The 24,636-nt window shown below is 43.2% G+C and overlaps 1 protein-coding gene and 1 long non-coding RNA gene across 6 annotated transcripts in view; one reads left to right on the top strand and one right to left on the bottom strand.

The window, feature by feature from the left end:
• Positions 1-19,764, bottom strand: part of LOC115165766 (coiled-coil domain-containing protein 50) — a 36,442-nt gene extending 16,678 nt beyond the window's left edge. Inside the window, exons 1-5 of one of the 4 annotated variants that reach the window (XM_029719119.1) lie at positions 19,011-19,193; positions 17,880-17,992; positions 2,427-2,489; positions 2,183-2,318; positions 1,809-1,902 (exon numbers count right to left, since the gene is read on the bottom strand). In XM_029719119.1, coding sequence (XP_029574979.1) covers positions 1,809-1,902; positions 2,183-2,318; positions 2,427-2,489; positions 17,880-17,928 — 342 coding nt within the window. In that variant the 5' untranslated portion in view covers positions 17,929-17,992; positions 19,011-19,193. The other 3 variants (XM_029719117.1, XM_029719118.1, XM_029719116.1) reach the window with 3 other exon arrangements.
• LOC115165767 (uncharacterized) lies at positions 19,231-24,443 on the top strand. Of its 2 annotated transcripts, none has more exons than XR_003870236.1 (2): positions 19,231-19,263; positions 24,094-24,443. It is a non-coding gene; the product is annotated as an uncharacterized LOC115165767 (long non-coding RNA). The 2 variants fall into 2 exon arrangements; XR_003870235.1 differs by lacking the exon at positions 19,231-19,263 and adding an exon at positions 21,528-21,568.
• Positions 24,444-24,636: the final 193 nt, after the last annotated feature.

Here is a 24,636-nt window from a genome sequence, read left to right on the forward strand (position 1 = left end):
GCCTGTGGTTTGCAAAAAGGCACATGAAAGACTCAGAGCATTAGGCAAAATATTCTGTGGTCTGATGAGACAAATTCAACTATTTGGCCTGAATGCAAAGTGCTATCTCTGGAGAAAACCAGGCACAGCTCATCACCGGTATAACACCATCTCTACCGTGAAGCATGGTGGAGGCAGCATCATGCTCTGGGGATGCTTTTCAGCGACAGGGACTAGGAGACTGACTGGTCAGGATAAAGGGAACAATGAATTGAGCCAAATACAGGCAAATCCTTAATGAGAACCTGCTTCAGACTGCAAACGACCTTAGTCTGAGGGCAAAGATTTACATTCCAACAGGGCAATGACCCCAAGCATACAGCCAAAGCAACGCTGGAATGGATCGAAACAAGAATGTGAAAGCCCTTGATGGCCCAGCCAAAGCCCAGACTTGAATCTCATTGAAAATCTGTGGAAAGACTTGGAAGATTGTTAAATTAGATGGGGAGTGGTGGTGAACAGCAGAGCTTGAGAAAATCTGCAAGGAAGAAAAATCCCAAAACCAGATTTGCAAAGCTGATAGACATGCCCAAGACGACTCAAAGCTATAGTCGCCACCAAATGTGCTTCTATAAATTAATGACAGGGGTTTGAATATTTACATATGTAAATTAGTAAATGCGTATTTCATTTTCAATACATTTGCAAACATTTCTTAAAACGTGTTTTCACTGTCATTATTTGTCAGTATGTAGATTGGTGAGAAAAAAAACGATTTAATCCATTTTGAATTCAGGCTGTAACACCAACTTGTGGAATAAGTCAAGGGGTATGACTACTTCCTGAAAGCACTGGATAAGTCCTATTCTTCAAGAATCAGGTATATATAATTAATTTAGATGTCCAAATATTGATGTAGCAACTAAAGAGTCTAGCTTTAAACAGTCCTATACTGGCGCACTGAATGTTTGCTCAAACATGCACAACTTCTTCTGTGTCTACTCCAGCTTGTGTATATTGTGAGGCCTGGCCTGGCTCCTGTGTACATAGTAGGGACTGGTCTGGCCTTACTACTATGGCAGGAGCAGAGAGGTAATGGATGGGATATGTCTGAGTGTTCTCCTTATGTCTGGGTCAGAGGTCAGTTCATCTACAACTTACTGGAGAGAAGCTACATCTATAAAAGGAAGCTCCTTTTCATGAAACTCCCTGATCGCTTTGTCAAATACCTCCTTTCTAACACAGTAGATTGAAAATTCCTGCTACTTTTCTACAGTTGACCAATTAGATGATACATGAAAGTGGAAACTTACATGCACTCATTTTAGACATGATATTGTACAAAGTGTTACAGATAAAGCCTCTGCATCTACCTAGCAGTGAGACTAACCTTCAGTGAGACAGAGCAGGAGGGATGAAGCATAACCTAGAGTAAATTATCAGGGAAACTGCTTAACTTGTCATTCAGATTAATAATAGATCACAGGTTGTCTCTGTGGTGGCCTTTGAGCCTGCTCAGATTGACGTCTCCCAGTGTTCAGGTTGAGTAGATAAATCTGAGTGGGTAAACCCTGGGCCAGAGAGCGCAGCATTCAGCTCCACTGTGACCTCATTCATTACAGAGCCACATTATACTGTATTTCGAGCCATTTGGTCCCCAGGGAAACTCAAATGATGACATTCCATTATCTACAGAAAGCTAGTGTAAACGTAAATGTAGTGGAAATCCACTTGATTAGTGAGTAGTGAGTACACTATCAGTATTGTAAAGAACCACTATGAACCTCAAGTTTCTCCTCAAATCAAATTAGAAGACATCTGCAGCTCACCTCATCCTCCTGCTCCCTTCTCTGAGCCTCCTCATCAGCACATCTCTGGATCTCCTCCTGGATCATTCGGGCATACTTCAAATCCTGTTCCTCACTGGGTACACAGAAGGGACAGGGGCATGGATTACTGTCAGAGACCAAACCACCCTGCGTTTCATATACAGTAAGTACAATATTGCCAGGGGTCCACAAGTACACCGATCGTTTAGATTATGTAGGAATTGTTTATGGAGACAGTCTAGATAGTTTTTTAAAATAGTGACAGAGTGTACAGTAAAATAAACACACAGAGGGTACAAGGAGAGTGAGGTGAAAAATGTGTGTGTGCCTGCGTGCGAGCAAGGTGTTTATTTAGATGAACACAGAGTCCTTACAGTTGTCTAGACACCTGGCTCAGGGCTCTGTGCTGAGCACTCTGTTCCTCCTCCTCGTCCTGCAGCCTCTTGGCGATGCGGATGTCATTTTGCACCAGCTGGTTCTTCTGGATGTTGGTGGTATAATACTGCTCAACTGGGACAGAGGGGAACACAGGGTTACACAAACACACACAGCCATGGACCACCTACTACAGTAACTCTGACAGACTACTGTGAGGGGTGTGTGGAATGTTGGACTTACTTTCCTGTTCCTGTAGGTTTTGTGCCAATGCTCCATCCTCCAGGACAGCAAAAACATGGCACACTGAAGGAGAGGACATGACCGTTAGTCAAGAGGCATTTTAGAAATCTATACTGAACAAAAATATAAAAACCGCAACATGCAACAATTTCAAAGATTTTACTTAGTTACAGTTCATAAGGAAATTAGTCAATTGAAATTAACGTATTGGGCCCTAATCTATGGATTTCACATGACTGGGCAGCGGTGCAGCCATGGGTGGGCATAGGCCCACCCACTGGTGAGCCAGGCCCAGCCAATCAGAACTAGTTTATTTTTTTATTTTTTATTATAGACATAAATTCACCTTAGCAACACATTTTAAACTCATATTTCAATGTCATAAAAATGTGGCCATATCTTGACAATCAATAGAGAGAGAGAGACACTTGCAGCCACAAAACATTTCTAGGAGATGTTTAGATATACAGGAGCACAATACTGAACTGAAACAGCAACTGGCAGTGTGGTACAGTGACAAAACATCTGACTGGTGCTGGATGGAGCTGTATGGACACAATGTAGTGGGCAGTTGATGTTTTTGGCACAGCACTTGGTGTCCCCTCAGAGCACAAGAAAAGTTACCCATTGCATGATGTCCCAATCACACTAGAGACCAATGGAAAGGTATACAAGTCATTAAATAGCCTACATCTAAACAGGCAGCTATTCACACAACACAAGCCATCTCTGCATGTTTGGGACGGGTAGGTCTATTATTGTAGTGTGATAACCAAAGTGGCTGGAGCTGGAGGGCAGCCCAGTGAGTCTCAGAGGAACACCCAGCCTGGAATTGTCAGCAGCTGCAGTGTAACAGTGCACCAAACCAGATGTGGTTGTTAACCAGGTGCTGGGCCAGGCCTGGGCCCCACCAAGGTCTCTCTTTCAGTGCCTCTACTGTCACAGACTATATTGCAACAGAGGCTGATGTGAGGAGCTATAGGACGGGCTCATTGTAAAAGACTGGAATGGTATTAAACATATGGAAACCACATATTTGACTGTTCCATTCATTCCAATGAGCCCATCCTCCTATTGCTCTTCCCACCAGCCTCCTATGCATTACAACCTTTTTACACACTCTTACACAAACAGCAATACACAGGGAATCGTGTAGATTGTCAATTAATTCAATGAATGTCCCCAAAAAAATATTGTCACATGTTCTAATGAATAAAAAGTGTAATGTTTGAACTCTGGTATATTTGTCTTTATGTGGGAGAAGCATTAAAAAGGTCTCCAAACAGACCATCAGACCATTTCCTGCAGGGGACAGAGCAGTTGGTGCAGAAAATATATCTTTAGTACCTACTCCCTTGCCCTGGCCCCTGCGGGTGCCGGCAGGGGCCCCAAGACATTCCACAGCAGCATCTAAAGACTCCTGACCTCTGACCCCCAAATCAATCACCCTGCTGCATTATGGTCCGACTGTGTTACACAGCCACAGCTCCCCCATCAGTGACCGAGATAACACAGGCCTGGCCACCTGCTGAACATGGCAACACCGCAGATCAGTTTACTACACCATTAACTAGGGATGCACGATATATTGGTAAATATATTGGAAACATATTAGCTAAAAATGCCAACATCGGTATCGGCCGATATCTAATTTAACGCCCGATGTGCAAAACCAATGTCAAAGCTGATGTGCATACCTATATAATGAAGGTACATGACTAATGAAGCCATGTAAAATGTTACTAAACTAGCCCATAATGTCTGCTGTGTGGATCGAGCAGTCATTTGAAAGAGTAAGGACATTTCAGAGAGAGAACTCAAAGGCGAAATCCATTAAAGCCAAGATAATGGAATTCATTGCCCTTGACAATCAACCGTTCTCTGTCATGGGTGATGTTGGCTTTCGCCGACTGGTCGAGCACCGGTTAACACTACCAAGTGCACTATTTTTCTGACGTTGCCCTAACGGAGTTACACAGTAATAGCGTCACTGCTATTAGCTTCACGACATACTGTCATATTATGGAACGCCGTTTGGGTCTTTTGAGTGTCAGAAAAGATACAGCAGCACTGTCAAAGCTGTACAAAAAAAGTATGCAAACAAGCAAACACCGGCCACGAACGATGTGTTTACAATACCGCGTTGGTAATAAAGCATAATTTATTCGACCGTAACTTCTGGGGTAGCTAGCTTTAGCACCTAGCTAGCACCAATACAACAAGCCTGAAAACAATGACCAGTAGAAACTGCATTCATTTTCATTATTCTTAGCAATGATTTAGGAATCCTTGTGAGTAAGTATTAGCTAGGTTGCCACTTGTTGTTCGCCCATTGAAATTGAACTTCAGTTCATGAAAATAAATAGCTAGCCAGCTACTTAACCCTGTTGCCCAAAGCTAACATTATAAGCAGCCATCTAGCTTCATCTGGCTAGTGAGGCTTGACCTGACCGGGTTGTGTTGTGACGCTAGCCACAATAAGGATTAGGCACAAGTGGAATTTGTGGTGTGCTTTCAAAATAAAAGTATGTCATTGGCAGTGATGCAAACAAATACAAACAGTAGAATTATGCCAAACTTTTATTTTGAAGGCTAACCGCAAAGTCCACTATTGTGGCTAGCTTCACATAGATGGGTCTGACCACCATTAACCGAATAAGATTGGGAGTCCCACGGTTGGGACTCCCAATCACGGTTAGAAAGCTAACTATATAGCTACTGAAACAGATGTCGTTATGCTATGTTTTTGGGGAAGAACATTGTTTGCACCCATGATCTAGCTTTTTTTTTTATGACCAGCACTGCATATGCGCGAGACAACTTTCCCAGCATCATAGCATAGGTATCGATGAATCAATGTGACATGAAATACGAGTGATAGTGTAATAACTATGTAAAATAAAAAAAATTATGAACACGTTAAATTGTGTGACGTGCATTCATTTTCAGGTCCTGATTGGTCAAAGTGTTATTTGACACGTCAAATAGTATATTTTAGAGGTCGACCGATTATGATTTTTCAACGCCGAATACCGATAAAAAAAAAAAAAAAATAGGCCGATTTTTATTTTATTTATTTGTAATAATGACAATTACAACAATAGAATTAATTTAGCCTCAAATAAATAATGAAACATGTTCAATTTGGTTTAAATAATACAAAAACAAAGTGTTGGAGAAGAAAGTAAAAGTGCAATATGTGCCATGAAAGAAAGCTAACGTTTAAGTTCCTTGCTCAGAACATGAGAACATATGAAAGCTGGTGGTTCCTTTTAACATGAGTCTTCAATATTCCCAGGTAAGAAGTTTTAGGTTGTAGTTATTATAGGAATTATAGGACTATTTCTCTCTATATGATTTGTATTTCATATACCTTTGACTATTGGATGTTCTTATAGGCACTTTAGTATTGCCAGTGTAACAGTATAGCTTCCGTCCCTCTCCTCGCTCCTACCTGGGCTCGAACCAGGAACACGTCGACAGCCACCCTCGAAGCAGCGTTACCCATGCAGAGCAAGGGGAACAACTATTCCAAGTCTCAGAGCGAGTGACGTTTGAAACGCTATTAGCGCGCACCCCGCTAACTAGCTAGCCATTTCACATCGGTTACACCAGCCTAATCTTGGGAGTTGATAGGCTTGAAGTCGTAAACAGCGCAATGCTTGAAGCATTGCGAAGAGCTGCTGGCAAAACGCATGAAAGTGCTGTTTGAATGAATGCTTACGAGCCTGCTGGTGCCTACCACCGCTCAGTCAGACTGCTCTATTAAATCATAGACTTAATTATAATAAAAACACACAGAAATACGAGCCTTAGGTCATTAATATGGTCGAATCTGGAAACTATCATCTCGAAAACAAAAAGTTTTTTCTTTCAGTGAAATACGGACCCGTTCGATATTTTATCTAACGGGTGGCATCCCTAAGTCTAAATATTCCTGTTACATTGCACAACCTTCAATGTTATGTCATAATTACGTAAAATTCTGGCAAATTAGTTCGCAACGAGCCAGGCGGCCCAAACTGTTGCATATACCCTGACTCTGCGTGCAATGAACGCAAGTGACACAATTTCACCTGGTTAATATTGCCTGCTAACATGGATTTATTTTAGCTAAATATGCAGGTTTAAAAATATATTCTTGTGTATTGATTTTAAGAAAGACATTGATGTTTATGGTTAGGTACATGCTGGAGCAATGACAGTCCTTTTTCGCGAATGTGCAATGCATCGATTATATGCAAGGACAGGCTAGATAAACTAGTAATATCATCAACCATGTGTAGTTAACTAGTGATTATGATTGATTGTTTTTATAAGTTTAATGCTAGCTAGCAACTTACCTTGGCTTCTTACTGCATTCGTGTAACAGGCAGGCTCCTCGTGGAGTGCAATGTAAAGCAGGTGGTTAGAGCGTTGGACTAGTTAATTGTAAGGTTGCAAGATTGAATCCCCGAACTGACAAGGTAAAAATCTGTCGTTCTGCCCCTGAACAAGGCAGTTAACCCACTGTTCCTAGGTCGTCATTGAAAATAAGAATGTGTTCTTAACTGACTTAACTAGCTAAATAAATAAAATAAAAAATGTGGCAAATCGGTGTCCAAAAATTCAGATTAAATCGGTCGACCTCTAGTAACTTTGACACGCAAAGACCCAAATGGCTTTCCATAGAAATCCTGGTTGAGAATGAAACGACTGAACAAATTAACAACGAAACAGCACAGCAAGTAAGTGAGAAATAGGTTTTGATTATGTTTTACTGGTAGTGGGGACATACGTAAATGCCAACAAAATAACTTTTTGGTCAGTGTGGTGTTTGTAACCTTTTATTTAACTAGGCAAGTCAGTTAAGAACAAATTCTTATTTACAATGACGGCCTACCCCGGCCAAACCCAGACGACGCTGGGCCAATTGTGTGCCGCCCTATGGGACTCCCAATCACGGTCGGATGTGATACAGCCTAGATTCAAACCAGGGCCTGTAGTGACGCCTCTTGCACTGAAATGCAGTGCCTTAGACCACTGCGTCCATGTGTGTGTTAACTATTTAACTGTACTAGAATGCTTAAAAGGCTGCAAAATTTAAAATATCCGTTATCGGTATTGGCTAAAAATGTCATATCGGTGCATCACTACCATTAATCACTCCCCCCAGTTCTTAAGCCACCAGAAAGTAATATAGAGGGACAGATATTAAGAGAGTAGGTCACAGAGAGAAAGTGATGCCTGATGTTCAGAGAGAGGAGCACTTCATGGTTAGTAACAGAATATTAACTGGCCAATGAGGAGGCTGGTTGTTAAAGGTTTAAGTGGAGCAAAAAACACTTGAAACTTCAGGTAGAACAATGACTACTGTATTGCTCCCGTCCTCTGATCTTGTTTTAATAGCTAGTTATGAGACCAATGGGTGGGCTGTTTCGCCTAAGTTGTTGCAGCAGCCTGAGAGGGTCTAAACATCTCTGCCTGCAGTGTGGATTTTTTAAAAACTCACTCTGGGGCTGACATGGTAAATAAAATAAATAAACACCACATGCTTGATAGACAAAAGGCTCTACCCAGTCACATTCTCCTTTTCCTCAGTTCAGAGAACACACTCAGACTGAATACACATTCAACAAAGTCAGAGCTTTTCCAGTTTTTCCCAGTGCTTTTCCAACATGTGTATGCATGTATTTTACAGTGCATTTGGAAAGTATTCAGACCCCTTCCCTTTTCCCACATTTTGTTAAGTTACAGCCTTATTCTAAACTGTATTAAATAAAGCATTAACAAATCTACACACAATACCCCACAATGAAAAAGCAAAAATATATTTTTTTTCTTTCAAACATACCTTATTTATGTAAGTGTTCAGACCCTTTCATATGAGACTTGAAATTGAACTCCAGTGCATCCAGTTTCTATTGGTCATCCTTGAGATGTTTCTACAACTTGGAGTCCAACTGTGGTAAATACAATTGATTGGACATGATTTTGAAAACACACACACACACACACACACACACACACACACACACACACACACACAGTTGACAGTGCATGTCAGAGAGAACCAAGCCATGAGGTTGAAGGAATTGTCTGTAGAGCTCCGAGACAGGATTGTGTCTTGGCGCAGATCTGGGGAAGGGTACCAAAAAATGTCAGCAGCATTGAAGGTCCCCAAGAACACAGTGGCCTCCATCATTCTTAAATGGAAGAAGTACGGAACCACCAAGACTCTTCCTAGAGCTGGCCTCCCAGACAAACTGAGCAATCGGGGGAGAAGGGTCTTGGTCAGGGAGGTGACCAAGAACCTGATGGTCATTCTGACAGAGCTCCTCTGAGGAGAAGAGAGAACCTTCCAGAAGGACAACCATCTCTGCAGCACTCCAACAATCAGGCCTTTACGGTAGAGGGGCCAGACGGAAGCCACTCCTCAGTAAAAGGCACATGACAACCCGCTTTGAGTTTGCCAAAAGGCATCTAAAGGACTCAGACCATGAGAAATAAGATTCTCTGGTCTGATGAAACCAAGATTGAACACTTGCCTGAATGCCAAGCATCACATCTGGAAGAAACCTGGCACCCCTAGAGTGAAGCATGGTGGTGGCAGCATCATGCTGTGGCAGGGAGACTAGTCAGGATCAAGGGAAAGACTAACAGGCCAAAGTACAGAGAGATCCTTGATGAAAACCTGCCAAAGAGCACTCAGGACCTCAAACTGGGCAAAGGTTGACCTTCCAACAGGACAACAACCCTAAGCACACAACCAAGACAATGCAGGAGTGGCTTTGGGTGGCCCAGCCAGAGCCTGGACTTGAACACAATCAAACATCTCTGGAGAGACCTGAAAATAGCTGTGCAGCGACACTCCCCATCCAACCTGACAGAGCTTGAGAGGATTTGCAGAGAACAATGGGAGAAACTCCCCAAATACAGGTGTGCCAAGCTTGTAGCGTCATACCCAAGAAGACTCGAGGCTGTAATCGCTGCCAAAAGGTGCTTCAACAAAGTACTGGGTACAGGTCTGAATAATTAAATGTATATATTTTTTATTATAAATTTGCAAACATTTCTAAAAACCTCTTTTTACTTTGTCATCATGGGGTATTGTGTGTAGATTGATGAGGGGAAAAAACAATTTAGTCAATTTAAAAATGCTGTAATGTAAAAAAATTTGGAAAAAGTCAAGGGGTCTGAACACTTTCGCACACATATATTGAAGTCGGAAGTTTACATCTTAAATAAGCATGCCCCGTTCAAAAAAAACTGAACCAGGAACAGATATAGCCCTTGGTTCACGCTAGACCTGACTGCCCTTGACCAGCACAAAAACATCCTGTGGCGTACTGCATTAGCATCGAATAGCCCCGGCAATATGCAACTTCTCAGGGAAGTTAGGAACCAATATACACAGGTAGTTAGGAAAGCAAAGGCTAGCTTTTTCAAACAGAAATTTGCATCCGGTTGCACAAACTCCAAAAAGTTCTGGGACACTAAAGTCCATGGAGAATAAGAGCACCTCCTCCCAGCTGCCCACAGCACTGAGGCTAGGAAACACTGTCACCACCGATAAATCCACGATAATTAAGAATTTCAATAAGCATTTTTCCAAAATCTGGACCCCTACAAATCAGCTGGGCTAGACAATCTCGACCCTCTCTTTCTAAAATTATGCGCCGAAATTGTTGCAACCCCTACTACTAGCCTGTTCAACCTCTTTCGTATCGTCTGAGATCCCCAAAGATTGGAAAGCTGCCGCAGTCATCCCCCTCTTCAAAGGGGGAGACACTCTAGACCCAAACTGCTACATACCTATATCTATCCTACCCTGCCTTTCTAAGGTCTTCGAAAGCCAAGTTACCAAACAGATCACCGACCATTTCAAATCCCACCGTACCTTCTCCGCTATGCACACTGGTTTCCGAGCTGGTCATGGGTGCACCTCAGCCACGCTCAAGTTACTAAACAATATCATAACCGCCATCGATAAGAGACAATACTGTGCAGCTGTATTCGTCGACCTGGCCAAGGCTTTCGACTCTGTCAATCACTGTATTCTTATCGGCAGACTCAACAGTCTTTGTTTCTCAAATGATTGCCTCGCCTGGTTCACCAACTACTTCTCAGACAGAGCTCAGCGTGTCAAATCGGAGGGCCTGTTGTCCGGACCTCTGGCAGTCTCAATGGGGGTGCCACAGGGTTCAATTCTAGGGCCGACTCTTTTCTCTGTATACATCAATGATGTCGCTCTTGCTGCTGGTGATTCTCTGATCCACCTCTAAGCAGACACCATTCTGTATACTTCTGGCCCTTCTTTGGACACTTAACTAACCTCCAGATGAGCTTCAATGCCATACAACTCTCCTTCCGTGGCCTCCAACTGCTCTTAAATGCAAGTAAAACTAAATGCATGCTCTTCAACCGATCGCTGCCCGCACCTGCCCGCCCGTCCAGCATCACTACTCTGGACTACAAATACCTAGATGTCTGGCTAGACTGTAAACTCTCCTTCCAGACTCACTTCCTATTTCGCAACAAAGCATCCTTCACTCATGCTGCCAAACATACCCTCGTAAAACTGACTATCCTGGCGACCATTGACTTCGGCGATGTCATTTACAAAATAGCCTCCAACACTCTACTCAGCAAATTGGATGCAGTCTATCACAGTGCCATCCGTTTTGCCACCAAAGCCCCATATACTACCCACCACTGCGACCTGTATGCTCTTGTTGGCTGGCCCTCGCTTCATATTCGTCGCTAAACCCACTAGCTCCAGATCATCTATAAAAAAGTATTTGCTAGGTAAAGCCCCACCTTACCTCAGCTCACTGGTCACCATAGCAACACCCACCCGTAGCACGCGCTCCAGCAGGTATATTTCACTGGTCACCCCCAAAGCCAATTCCTCCTTTGACCACCTTTCCTTCCAGTTCACTGCTGCCAATGACTGGAACAAATTGCAAAAATCACTGAAGCTGGAGACTCATATATCCCTCACTAACTTTAAGCACCAGCTGTCAGAGCAGCTCACAGATCAATGCACCTGTACATAGCCCATCTGTAAACAGCCCATCCAACTTTATTTTCTTTTTGCTCCTTTGCACCCCAGTATCTCTACTTGCACACTGAGGTCTTGGCTGATTTATTTTGATTTTCCCATGATGTCAAGCAAAGAGTTTGAAGGTAGGCCTTGAAATACATCCACAGGTACACCTCCAATTATGTAAATTAGCCTATCAGAAGCTTCTAAAGCCATGACATAATTTTCTGGAATTTTCCAAGCTGATTAAAGGCACAGTCAACTTAGTATATGTAAACTTCTGACCCACTGGAATTGTGATACAGTGAATTATAAGTGAAATAATCTATCTGTAAAGAATTGTTGGAAAAATTACTTGCGTCATGCACAAAGTAGATGTCCTAACCGACTTGCCAAAACTATAGTTTGTTAACATAAAATTTGTGGAGTGGTTGAAAAACGAGTTTTAATGACTCCAACCTAAGTGTATGTAAACTTCCGACTTCAACTGTATGTATGTATGTATGTATGCATGCATGCATGCATGTATGCATGTATGCATGTATGTATGTATGTATGCATGTTCTGAGCAGATTTGCTCAAGATTTAGTGAAACTCCCATGTAAACAAGTGATATCACTAGGAGGATGGTTTGTAGCAGCGGCCATCTCTTGCAGGGAAAGCCACTGAGCCAGGAGATGTCAATTCCAATTAAACACACATAATCCCATTGCTTAACCTATAAACAAGACTGGACCATGTCTGTGTAAACAAGATTCTCAGCATGGACTGGCAGAGCCTATGTTAACAGTGAATGACCACTCTGTCACTCTCCCTCTCACTGTGTCTCTATCCTCCTCTTCCTTTCCACTCCATCTCGCTGTTCTAAATTGTTCCAGTAGACTTGTGGGTTCCTCTGATGAGACAACATGGCTAACAGGGAACTGTTGGCCTTTAGTACCTACACTACACCCTGCTCTAACAATGCCATGTTCCATCTTGGGTTCACACAAGCAACCGGAGTTCACAGAGCCAGTGAAATTGAGGATGTCTCCCCTTTGTCTTGTTCTGTAAAGTAGGGAAGGAAGGGCGCTTCTTTTTGGTCAATTTGGTCATTTAGAGGTCAACAACATGCAAACGTGTTCGACAACACCACAAGTCAAAAGGTAACCACTCTTCCTGACCACTAAACCCAGATACATTATATTCCACTATCACTGTGGATGAATGCCAGTCTGAGACTAACCAGCATTCAGTGTTTAACCCCAGCATTAACCCTCATCCAGACAGACACGTCATTCAATTACAGTTACCTGCCGTGTGGCTAAAGAGATTATGCAACAAAATGGGTCAGCCAGCTGCCCTTATGTGTCCAGTCTTCACAGAATGCACAGATTATGTGACTGTAGGGCTTTGAACCAGAACAGCTCAAGAGTTTAAGTCTTTCTCCATGCCTCAACATACTCAAGAGAAATTAAATGGATGGGACGAACTCCAGGAAGAAAAGAAAAAAAATCAAGTAGGCCTACATTCTTCTTGAAATAAAAAAAAGAATGTTAAACAAAGACTGCTCAACTCACTCAGGCCCTAGAGCAGTGGAAGTGACTGACAGGCTGTGTAGGTGTGTCCGCCATGTGGGTTAACTCGTTTTCTGGAACTCAGTCAGCCCTTTAAAAACTAAACTCAAGTTACACATCCAAGGGTGTGGACGGGAAGGACAGAGACAGTATTACATGACAGGGCTGGGAGGAAGTAGTCAGTGGCCACAACAAAAATAAAACATTTTCAGGGCGGGGAGGATAGAGTCAGAACAATTATGTGGCCACCTCAAAAAGCACAAGAAAGAGGAATGACACCCACCACCTCAAGATTGTTCTGAATTGTTTGTTAGAAACTTTAGCATTCCAACAACATTATTTGGTTGAAATATAATTTGGACTGAGAAATTAAGAATTGATTGCACCCAAATTGGCCATTTCAATTTATAGGATTAATATAAATATAGTACCTAACATCCAATTTGGACCCGCCACACCCCAACAACAAGTATATAGTATCAGTTCTCTGTGTCTGACAAGTAGTAGGGATCTGCGGCTCGGAGTATTGTTTCTTCATCCTATGTAACGTATTCTTAGTGAACATGCTGTTTTTTTGTTTTTACATGGTAGGGTCTTGATTTTTTTTATATCAACATGGGGTCGAGGGACCAAAACAAAAGTTTGGGAACACCTGGCTTACAGGGTAAGGAAACCAATATGCCAGTTTGTAATTTGGGTGAACTATCCCCATGTGATTTTTTATTACCAGGTTCTAGTGGTCAGAAACTGGTAATATCAGGATGTAGGATGGGACATAAACCTAACAACTTCAATTACTTAATTTTTTTCTGTACAGATAAATGATATCACCAAATTCACCAAGAATACATTACGTAAGATGAAGAAACAATACTCCAAGCCGCAGCGCCATACTACTCGTCAGACAGAAAATTGATACTCGTTAGGGTGGGATTGGCGTGGGGTGTGGGAGATCCGTGGGTGGCGTTTGACAATTTCTTTGGATTGAATCCTATAAAACTAAAATGGTCAATTTGGGTGCAAATCAACTAGCTTAATTTCAAGGTTCAAATAGTCTTTCAACCAAATAAATGTTGCAGGAATGCTTATCTTATCTGCATCTAACTACAGAAATGATTTCAGAACAATCTCAGATGGTGGGTGTCATGGCTTGCTGAAATGTCATGGAACGACCCAGGGGATCTTTACGTGAGTTTACAGGGGAGGGGACCTTAAGCTTCTTTACAAAGGCACCGACTTCTTTCATAAGAGGATGGGGAGTAAAATATCAAGTGGAATTGGTAGTGGCGAATGAAGGAAGGAAGAATTGCTGGGAAGGGGTTACAAGGGTTTCAGATTGCCAAGGTGAGGGAGTCAGGGGGAGGACAGCCAGGGTTTCTGATAGACCGAAAGGTTGAAAGCGATACAGAAAGAGGTTAATGAGGGTTCCAGACAGTCGCCTCTCCAGGGGAAGGGACTGTAAAAGGTTAAAGTTAAAGTGCAGATCCAGAAGCAGGCAGCAATAACCTTTGCGACCTGTGGGTAAAAACACCTTCCCCTATCATTAATCTTCCTCCACTGAGGGTGTCAATCATGCATTAGGGAAATGACTGGTGCTTAAACAATGCGAGTAGAATGCAAATCTATCCAACCAACCTCCAGTGAGAGGAAGCGACTGGTGTTCCAAAAGGAACACAGCCATTTTGCTTTTATCTACCCAGCCACTTGGCTGTAGATGTAAAGTGGTTGGCAGACAAAAGAAGTGGAGGAGGGAGAGTGGGAGAAAGTGCCGAGGGGTTCTATTTTAAGCCAAATCCCTATCACCCACGCACCCCCTCACTGCTTCCCTTATTCCTTCCCACTAGTCTGTTTTTACTGCCATTCCCTGTTCTGTAAACCTTAAATCGCACTCCGCTCAGGCCCTCTCTTTCTGTGTTGGACTGTTTTAACAAGAGTTGGGACCATCAGCTCCTGTGTGCTCACATACTGATAGAGCGGTCACAGAAAGGGGGGGGGCTGTGTGGACTGGGAGAGAGTCACTGGGAGAAAGAGTAACTGGGATGGGGGGCATTCCTTAAGGAGCTACATTCCCCCTGTGAGGCAGGCTATATCAGGAACGTAGCCAGAGGAGTAGAACATTTTTTTAAACAGGAACAGATAAGAGGGGAGTGAAAACAAAGCAAGTTGACTTGGCTGAGATTCTAGGATGAGGAAGGAGAAGTGGGACACTGAGAACACCACACTTCAGGAAAATGATGCATAAATACAACCCACAGGGTGTTAGGTTTACTCAAAAGAGTCAAGTTAACTACACTGAAGAATTTTTAAAAAACGGAACATGCAATTTCAAAGATTTTACTGAGTTACAGTTCATATAACATGCTGACCACACTGCTCGCATTACATGCGCTGCAAAATGTACACATACAATCCTTTCATCCAAACTGCTCACGTGCGTATGCATAACAAGGCGCTAGACCGTGTGTGTGTGTGCATATTATTTTTACACGCTGCATGTCCCTTCCTCACCCCATTGGTTTTTAGGAGTATATACCCATGTGGGTGATTGAAAGATGAACTGAGGTCCACACTCCAGTCCAATAGGTGGTGGTAATGCACCTTAAAGTTGGTTGCCAACTGCCATATAAAGTCCACATAAGAATAAGAAGACTGAAGGAGAGATTACTAGAAACCAACTAGGTTTCCTCTTTTATCTGTGCATTAATTGTCATAGAGAACACACCATTTTGTGTGACTCAAAATTCTACAAAGAGACAGAATAAAAATGACCTTGTGCATTTCAGGTAAAACAACAACCCAATGTTTATATCCCAGGACAAATTAGCTAACAACAGAAAGCTAGCTAGCTAAATGGCCATGAATGTTTCATGTGATTTGACCTGTTCCTAAACTAATATAGTTGGTTCAGAGTTCATTTTGATATTTCAACCTACGTGTTCTGATCGCGTCTGGTGTGGAGGGACAAAATCAACATGAGCACGCGGACGAACGCGCATGTCTTCATTAGGCTATGGATTTCACGACTAAGAATACAGACATGCATCTGTTTGTCACAGATACATTTTTTTTTTTTTTTAAGTAAGGGCGTGGATCAGAAAACCAGTCAGTATCTGGCGTGATCGCAATTTTCCTCACCAGGCGCGACATCTCCTTCACATAGAGTTGATCAGGCTCTTGATCGTGAAGAGCACACTTCTCCAGCGTGCCAGTGGCCATCAAAGGTGAGCATTTGCCCACTCAAGTTGGTTATGACGCCGAACTGCAGTCAGGTCAAGACCCTGGTGAGGATGACAAGCACACAGATGAGCTTCCCTTAGACGGTTTCTGACAGTTTGTGGACAAAATCTTTGGTTGTGCAAACCCAGTTTCATTAACTGTTCGGGTGGCTGGTTTAGACAATCCTGCTGGTGAAGAAACCGGATGTGGAGGTCCTGGGCTGGCTTGGTTACACATGGTACTGGCAAATTCTCTAAAACGACGTTGGAGGCAGCTTGTGGTAGAGAAAAACATAAAATTATCTGGCAACAGCTCTGGTGGACATTCCTGCAGTCAGCATGCCAACTGCACGCTTCATCAACTTGAGACATCCGTGGTATTGTGTTGTGTGACAAAACTGCACATTTTAGAGTGGCCTTTTATTGTCCCCAGCACAAGGTGTATTGATTATGCGGTTTAATCAGCTTCTTGATATGCCACACCTGTCAGGTGGATGGATTATCTTGACAAAGGAGAAATGCTCACTAACAGGGATGTAAACAAATTTGTGCACAAACTGAGAGAAACAAGCTTTTTAGGAGTATGTAAAATTTGTCAGATCATTTATTTCAGCTCATGAAAAATGGGATCAACAGTTTATATGTTGCGTTTATTTTTGATCAGTGTAAAACAATGAGAACACTGACAAAACATTTCAGTAAAAATACATTTCTAAGGGAAAGTTTAGCATGATCAGACATCTTTGAGCGCTGCTATTGTTTTAGTGAATAGTATAGGGGTCCAACAGAGTCTACAGCTGGCTTTGTTAGTCCACTGTTAATCCACTGCTCGCTGCTTAATGAAGCGTGAAAATGCTCTTACACACTGCTCATTGTCTATGGAAACAAGAGCAGAAAGGGAAAGTATTATCTAGAAATCTATTGCTGTCCTGCTCATGAGTTAGCATGTATGCAGAAATGCCAAAGAAAGCTAACCCCCCCAAGCCACAACCTACTAATTTCATAATGTAAGAAAATTACAACCCATAGGTTGAAATCAGTAACTTTGTGTCAAAGTTCTGCAACAAGTGACAACTAAAAAGTAGCAAGTTAAAGAGGCCAAGTTTCCTTAACACACACACACACACACACACACACAAATAACCTTTCCAGTGGGACCAACTTCTTCCCTCAACTGCAATCAGAGAGGGAGAGTATCTGGAATGCCCATCACATTACAGGCTCTTATCTGCTGCCACACGCTACAGACCAGTCTGGGCTTTGACAGTGTACAGTCCTTCCTACCATGCTAAGACATCGCATGAGCACCTCTTATCCCAGATGGAAACAAAACATAGCGCTGGTGGAGAGGGACACGGCAACAACACGTAATCCTCTGCTGAAACACATAATAAGGATGCTGGGTAGCCAACTAATGCCAGCCTTCCTTAACCAAATCCCTCAAGGATCTATGTAATGAGGGTCTGGCTTTTTATTTTCACAGCAATTTCAAGTCACACACTTGGGCACATTCTTTTAAGTCTTAGTGAGGGTGGGGGACTGTCAGGGCATCTGTGGCCTGGCCTTTCAAATCAAATGTGTTACACCTATGTTTCCAAACACACACACACACACACACACACATCAGTCTGGCCAGTGAGTCTGGTTCTCTACATACCTTCCTGGACCCGTGGCAGGTGGGACTGATCAATCTCCAGCTCTGTCATGGCTGCTGCAGAAGGTCAGTCACGGCCTCATTGCCCTCAGGGCCGGCCAGAGTACAGACAGACCCTGGGGAATGAAGGGTACATAAAGACAAGTGAGTCCTGTAGCATAGAACAGTCATGTTCAACATTGAATTGCAGTAGTTACTCTTTGTTATAGCAAGGAGGGCACATGAAAGTCAAATGCTGAATAATCCTTCGTCCAAATGTGTCTATGTATGAACAGAAGTCTACAGCAGGCAAACCGTTGAAGCACACATTATAATGACATAAGTTTAGTAGAGTTAATAGGAATTATGTTAAACGTTCTAAAACTTATGACAATAGCTACAAATGTAACCCCCATGTAATACTTGCATGGCGGTTACACACAGCTCGAGAAACTCGAAAGAATTTCCACAGCAGTATGCTACAACACGTGCAGAATTCCATTACAAAGGCAATGCACAACATTGCAATGACGTATTTTTTTGTATGATAATGGCGATACAGACAACGTGCTCTTTGTCAAATTAATATAAAGAGCAACAATGGTTTAATGCGTGTCTGTCAAGCTCAATCAATCGCTAAAAACATGCCCAAACAAAAAAAATTAACAGAAACCTACAGCTGTAACCTATCTGTATCCGCAGCACTACCATGAATATAGTTTGTAGCCTTCGTGCACACAAAAGAACATTCAACAAGTAAACATGATAGTTGAGTATAAACTTTTGATTATTTTGTTGCGGTTGTCTATTTTCCAGACACTTTATCCGCAGTTATCGTTTCACGTTCGCCATAGTCTCCGATACATCCGATAAACCTATTCCAGTCGTCTATTTAGATCTGACAACTATCTTTTTAGTTTATCAATGAAACAAAGCTAATACTTTGATGGCACGCCATCACGGACAAATAATGGACTAAATGAGCCTCCTTTATAGTCCAAGGACCTTACATGTTCTGTCAGCCAAAACAGTCCAATACGCCATCTAAACGATAATTTGATTGATTCTTAATTGCGGTACGGTTCCAGAAACATAAATCACTCTACTTTCATATCACATCAACAACTATTTCACGAATTCAAAATACATACTTACTGTACACTGTTTTAATAGTTTTTTTTAACACCGTTGCAGCTGACAGTATTTTTCAGTGACACACGTTTGTGGCGTCCATCTTCTATTTACACACAGGTGATATTCAGGCAGCTAATTAGCGCAGGTAGTCGACTGTCTTCCGTAAACACGCGCTGTAACATGGTTATATGGCCGTGTGGGAGCACTAACCCTATAAAGGTGTTTAAAAATTCAAAAAAATTCGCCGAGGTCCTTATTCTTCCAAAACCATACCGTAAGTGACGCGTTTTAATGTTCAGACCAAGCGCAAGCTAGGGCTCTTAACAAAACCACCCTATACAGAGAAGACGCCTTCGTCCAATGACTCTTATGTGCAATGGAAATAAGAGTCATTATCAAGGCCCAGGAAAAGCTTAGATCACTCACTGTCAAGTTGTTTGGCTGGAGATACCGAACACTGGCAGTTATGGGGGGTGATAAGGGACATATATAAGCCTAGGCAACCGTTCCACCTGACATGACATGATACCAAAGCCTTACTAACAATGCGTTTCGTTTTCTGATTTACATGACATGATACCAACGCCTGTGTGATGCCTGCAACGCGTGTTAATGACAGTCATAATGTGCATAGTTTATATTTATATTAATTAAATCTCAACCATAAATGTTAGAATCTTACAATTTTTCTGTGCAAGCAGACATTGGGACGTAGCCACCTTGAACTATAGTGTAGCCTATGGCTTGTGTATTTCCTGTTATGGCTAATGGCCTAGGAAAGATGATGCCCAATCTATAGATAATCTGTCTTTCCCTCAACACCTCATGGCATGGTATGTTATCTTATCTCGCTGTATACAGATCTAAATGTTTTTAGCCAATCACAAACTGTTGTTACAAGTTCCACATCAGACAACAATAAGAGATGTGTTCACGGCTTTCAGAGTTCATCGTTGCTATTCGGGATCTTTGGGATGTCCATACCTCTACCAAGTATACATGTAAATTGGTTAAGTTTAGTGTTAGTTTAGGGTAAGGACATCCCAAGGAATCCGGAGTGCAGTGACCGTTAGTAGAGTGAGAGACTGGCATCGGTATTTGTGAGCTCGGCAGCGACACAGACATTCATTTTTAAAAACATTTTTTTAACAAGCGGCAGAAGGGATTTTTGAGTGTCTGCCCCAGATAGTTTCATTATAGACAACAAAATAATTGCCAAGATGTACTTGATCCAATTGAGTAGTAAGTAGGCTTTATTTAACTTGTGATATCAATAGATAATATTTAGTCCTACTGTGTTAAGGAAAATTTGGTTTATTTGAAAATATTTTATGGGGGTTGCTGGTATTTATTTAATGGATTAATTCAATTATAAATGAAATCACTACTTTTCACTGAAGGGAAACGAGGTACAACATGCAACTTCGATGGAAGACCTACAGTTGAAGTCGGAAGTTTACATAAACTGAGTTTAAATGTATTTGGCTAAAGTGTTTCACAATTCCTGACATTTAATCCAAGTAATCATTCCCTGTCTTAGGTCAGTTAGGATCACCACTTTATTTTAAGAATGTGAATTGTCAGAATAATAGTAGAGAGAATGATTTATTTCAGCTTTTATTTCTTTCATCACATTCCCAGTGGGTCAGAAGTTTACATACTCTCAATTAGTATTTGGTAGCATTGGCTTTAAATTGTTTAACTTGGGTCAAAGGTTTCAGGTAGCCTTCCACACGCTTCCCACAATAAGTTGGGTGAATTTTGGCCCATTACTCCTGACAGAGCTGGTCTGAGTTAGGTTTGTAGGCCTCCTTGCACGCACACTTTTTCAGTTCTGCCCACAAATGTTCTATAGGATTGAGGTCAGGGCTTTGTGATGGCCACCCTATACCTTGACTTTGTTGTCCTTAAGCCATTTTGCCACAACTTTGGAAGTATGCTTGGGGTCATTGTCAATTTGGAAGACCCATTTGCGACCAAGCTTTAACTTCCTGACTGATGTCTTGAGATGTTGCTTCAATATATCCACATAATTTTCCTTCCTCATGGTGCCATCCTGCAGCAAAGTACCCCCACAACATGATGCCGCCACCCCCATGCTTCATGGTTGGGATGGTGTTCTTGGGCTTGCAAGCCTCCCCCTTTTTCCTCCAAATGTAACAATGGTCATTATTTCCAAACAGTTCTATTTTTGTTTCATCAAACCAGAGGACATTTCTTAAAAAAGTATGATCTTTGTCCCCATGTGCAGTTGCAAACCGTAGTCTGGCTTTTTATGGTGGTTTTGGAGCAGTGGCTTCCCCCTTGCTGAGCGGCCTTTCAGGTTATGTCGATATAGGACTTGTTTTACTGTGGATGTAGATACTTTTGTACCTGTTTCCTCCTGCATTTTCACGGTCCCATGGTGTTCATACTTGCATAATATTGTTTGTACAGATGAACGTGGTACCTTCAGGCGTTTGGAAATTGACCCCACGGATGCACCAGACTTGTGGAGGTCTACAATTTTCTTTCTGAGGTCTTCGCTGATTTCTTTTGATTTACTCATGATGTCAAGCAAAGAGGTACTGAGTTTGAAGGTAGGCCTTGAAATACATCCACAGGTACACCTCCAATTGACTCAAATTATGTCAATTAGCCTATCAGAAGCTTCTAAAGCCATGACATCATTTTCTGGAATTTTCAAAGCTGTTTAAAGGCAGTCATCTGAGTGTATGTAAACTTCTGACCCACTGGAATTGTGATACAGTGAATTATAAGTGAAATAATCTGTCTGTAAACAATTGTTGGAAAAATGACCTGTGTCATGCACGAAGTAGATGTCCTATACGACTTGCCAAAACTATAGTTTGTTTACAATACATTTGTGGAGTGGTTGAAAAACGAGTTTTAATGACTCCAACCTAAGTATATGTAAACTTCCGACTTCAAACTGTAAATTCATGCCTGACAAAACGGTATCCTAATATAGTGTGGATACAGTAGTAGCCTATTCTACAACAATATAACTGTATGTGCTCATCATTTAAGTTTTTAATGGAACACTTAAATAAAACAAGAGAATGAACGACAGCCAAACAGTTCTGTCAGGAACATCAACTCTAAACAGAAATTAACCACCCACAAAACCCAAAGGAAAACAGGCTGCCTAAGTATTGCTCCCAATCAGGCTCCCAATCAGAGACAACGATATACAGCTGTCCCTGATTGAAAACCACACCCGGCCAAAACAAAGAAATACAAAACATAGAAAAAAGGACATAGAATGCCCACTCTAGTCACACCCTGGCCTAACCAAAATAGAGAACAAAAACCCTCTCTATGGCCAGGGCGTGACAGTACCCCCCCACAAAGGTGCGGACTCCGGCCGCAAAACCTGACTCTAAAGGGGAGGGTCCGGGTGGGCCTTCCTTACGGCGGCGGCTCTGGTGCGGGACGTGGACCCCGCTCCACCTTCGGCTTGGCCCACTTAGGTGGTGCCTCTGGAGTGGGGACCCTCGCAGTGGGCGCCGGACAGGCGGGCCGCTCCCGGCTGCGCCGGACAGGCGGGCGGCTCCAGACTGGCGGAACTTTCAGTATGCCTGGCTCTGGGCACAGGCACAGGACTCACCAGGCTGGGGAGACACGCAGGAGGCCTGGCTCTGGGCGCAGGCACAGGACTCACCAGGCTGGGGAGACACACCGGAGGCCTGGCTCTGGGAGCAGGCACAGAACGCATCAGGCTGGGGAGACTTGCAGGAGGCCTGGCTCTGGGCGCAGGCACAGGATTCACCAGGCTGAGGAGACACGCAGGAGGCCTGGCTCTGGGAGCAGGCACAGGACTCACCAGGCTGGGGAGACACGCAGGAGGCCTTGTCCTTGACCGGGGCACCAGATACCCTGGGCCGTGGAGGCGCACTGGAGGTCTCGAGCTGAGAGCCTGCACAACCCGTCCTCGCTGGATGGTGATCTTGGCCCGGGCACGTGCGGGGCTGAGGCACAGGACGCACTGGGCTGTGCCGACGCACTGGAGACATAGTGCACAGAGCCGGCGCAGGATATCCTGGCCCGAGGAGACGCACTGGAGGTCTGGAGAGTAGGAGAGGCCCAATCCGTCCTGGTTGGATCCTCACCCTAGCCCGGCAGATGCGGGGAGCTGGGATGTAACATACCGGGCTGTGACCGCGCACTGGAGACACCGTGCGCTTCACCGCATAACACGGTGTCTGACCAGTACAACGCACGCCACGGTAAGCACGGGGAGCTGGCTCAGGTCTCCAACCTGACTCTGCCACACTCCCCGTGTGCCCCCCCCCCAACATTTTTTCGGGGGCTGCCTCTCGGGCTTCCTTGCCAGCCGTGTTCCCTCATACCGTTGCCATTGGTCCTTCCTTCCTGCTGCCTCCGCTCTCCTGGCTGCCTCCACCTGTTCCCATGGGAGGCGATCCCTTCCGGCCAGGATCTCTTCCCACGTGTAGGATCCCTTGCCGTCCAGGATGTCCTCCCATGTCCAGTCCTCTTTTCCACGCTGCTTGGTCCGCTTGTGGTCGGTGGTTCTGTAATGGCTGTCAAATGGAGTAGACCAAGGCGCAGCGTGGAGAGTGCTCATCATTTAAGTTTAATAGAACACTTAAACAAAACAAGAACATGAACGACAGCCAAACAGTTCTGTCAGGAACATCAACTCTAAACAGAAATTAACCACCCACAAAACCCAAAGGAAAATAGGCTGCCTAAGTATGGCTCCCAATCAGAGACAACGATATACAGCGGTCCCTGATTGAGAACCATACCCGGCCAAAACAAAGAAATACAAAACATAGAAAAAAGGACATAGAATGCCCACCCTAGTCATACCCTGGCCTAACCAAAATAGAGAACAAAACCCTCTCTATGGCCAGGGCGTGACAGGAGTAGTCTATAGTCTACAATAATAATGTAATTGAATGTGCTATAGTATCATTTATTTCTTAATGAATGCAATTGTAAATGGGGATGGGTAGGCTACTTCATTCAGTGAATACTGAATATATTGCTATCTCTGGGACTATGTTAATGCCGGCTTTTCAGCTGTTGAACTATGGCAATGTCAAACTAATTTTGAAATCTCTTTCTTTTGGTCAAGATGTGATGAGCCAGAGCAACCAATCAGCTTCACGGCAGGTGCTCAACCCACCCCCCTCACTGTTCTCCCTCCACAAGTAACCACATCCTCTTCTCCTGTTCAACTACTTTGCCACCACACTAAAAATGACTGTCCCCTGTGCCCATCTCAGAGGAACATGATCCATCCAAGGCCTCAGCTGGATGCATAAAATGTGAGAAATGTTAGCGAAATTCTATAGTGTGTGTGTGTGTGTGCGTGTGTGCATGGATGGAGTTCCAAGTAAAGACTTGGGAAGATGGCAAAGGAGATAGTGATGAGAGTGAGAGCATACAGTATGAAAATAAAAACCCCTTGGGATCTAAAATGAGTGTGGGGTGCCTCGTGTCTCCTTTTTGTCCGATTGAGGATACTACAGTCACCCCTGGTGGAGGTTCTTGGAACACTGTGATTTAAGTCTGAGCAGAGGTTGAAGAAAACCTTCAAAGGTGGTGGTGCTATGTTGCATGTTGTACCCCCTGTATATAGCCTCGTTATTGTGTTACTTTTTATTATTTTTTCTTT

Source organism: Salmo trutta, chromosome 28, assembly GCF_901001165.1.
Source record: "Salmo trutta chromosome 28, fSalTru1.1, whole genome shotgun sequence".
Classification (NCBI taxonomy): Eukaryota; Metazoa; Chordata; class Actinopteri; order Salmoniformes; family Salmonidae; genus Salmo; species Salmo trutta.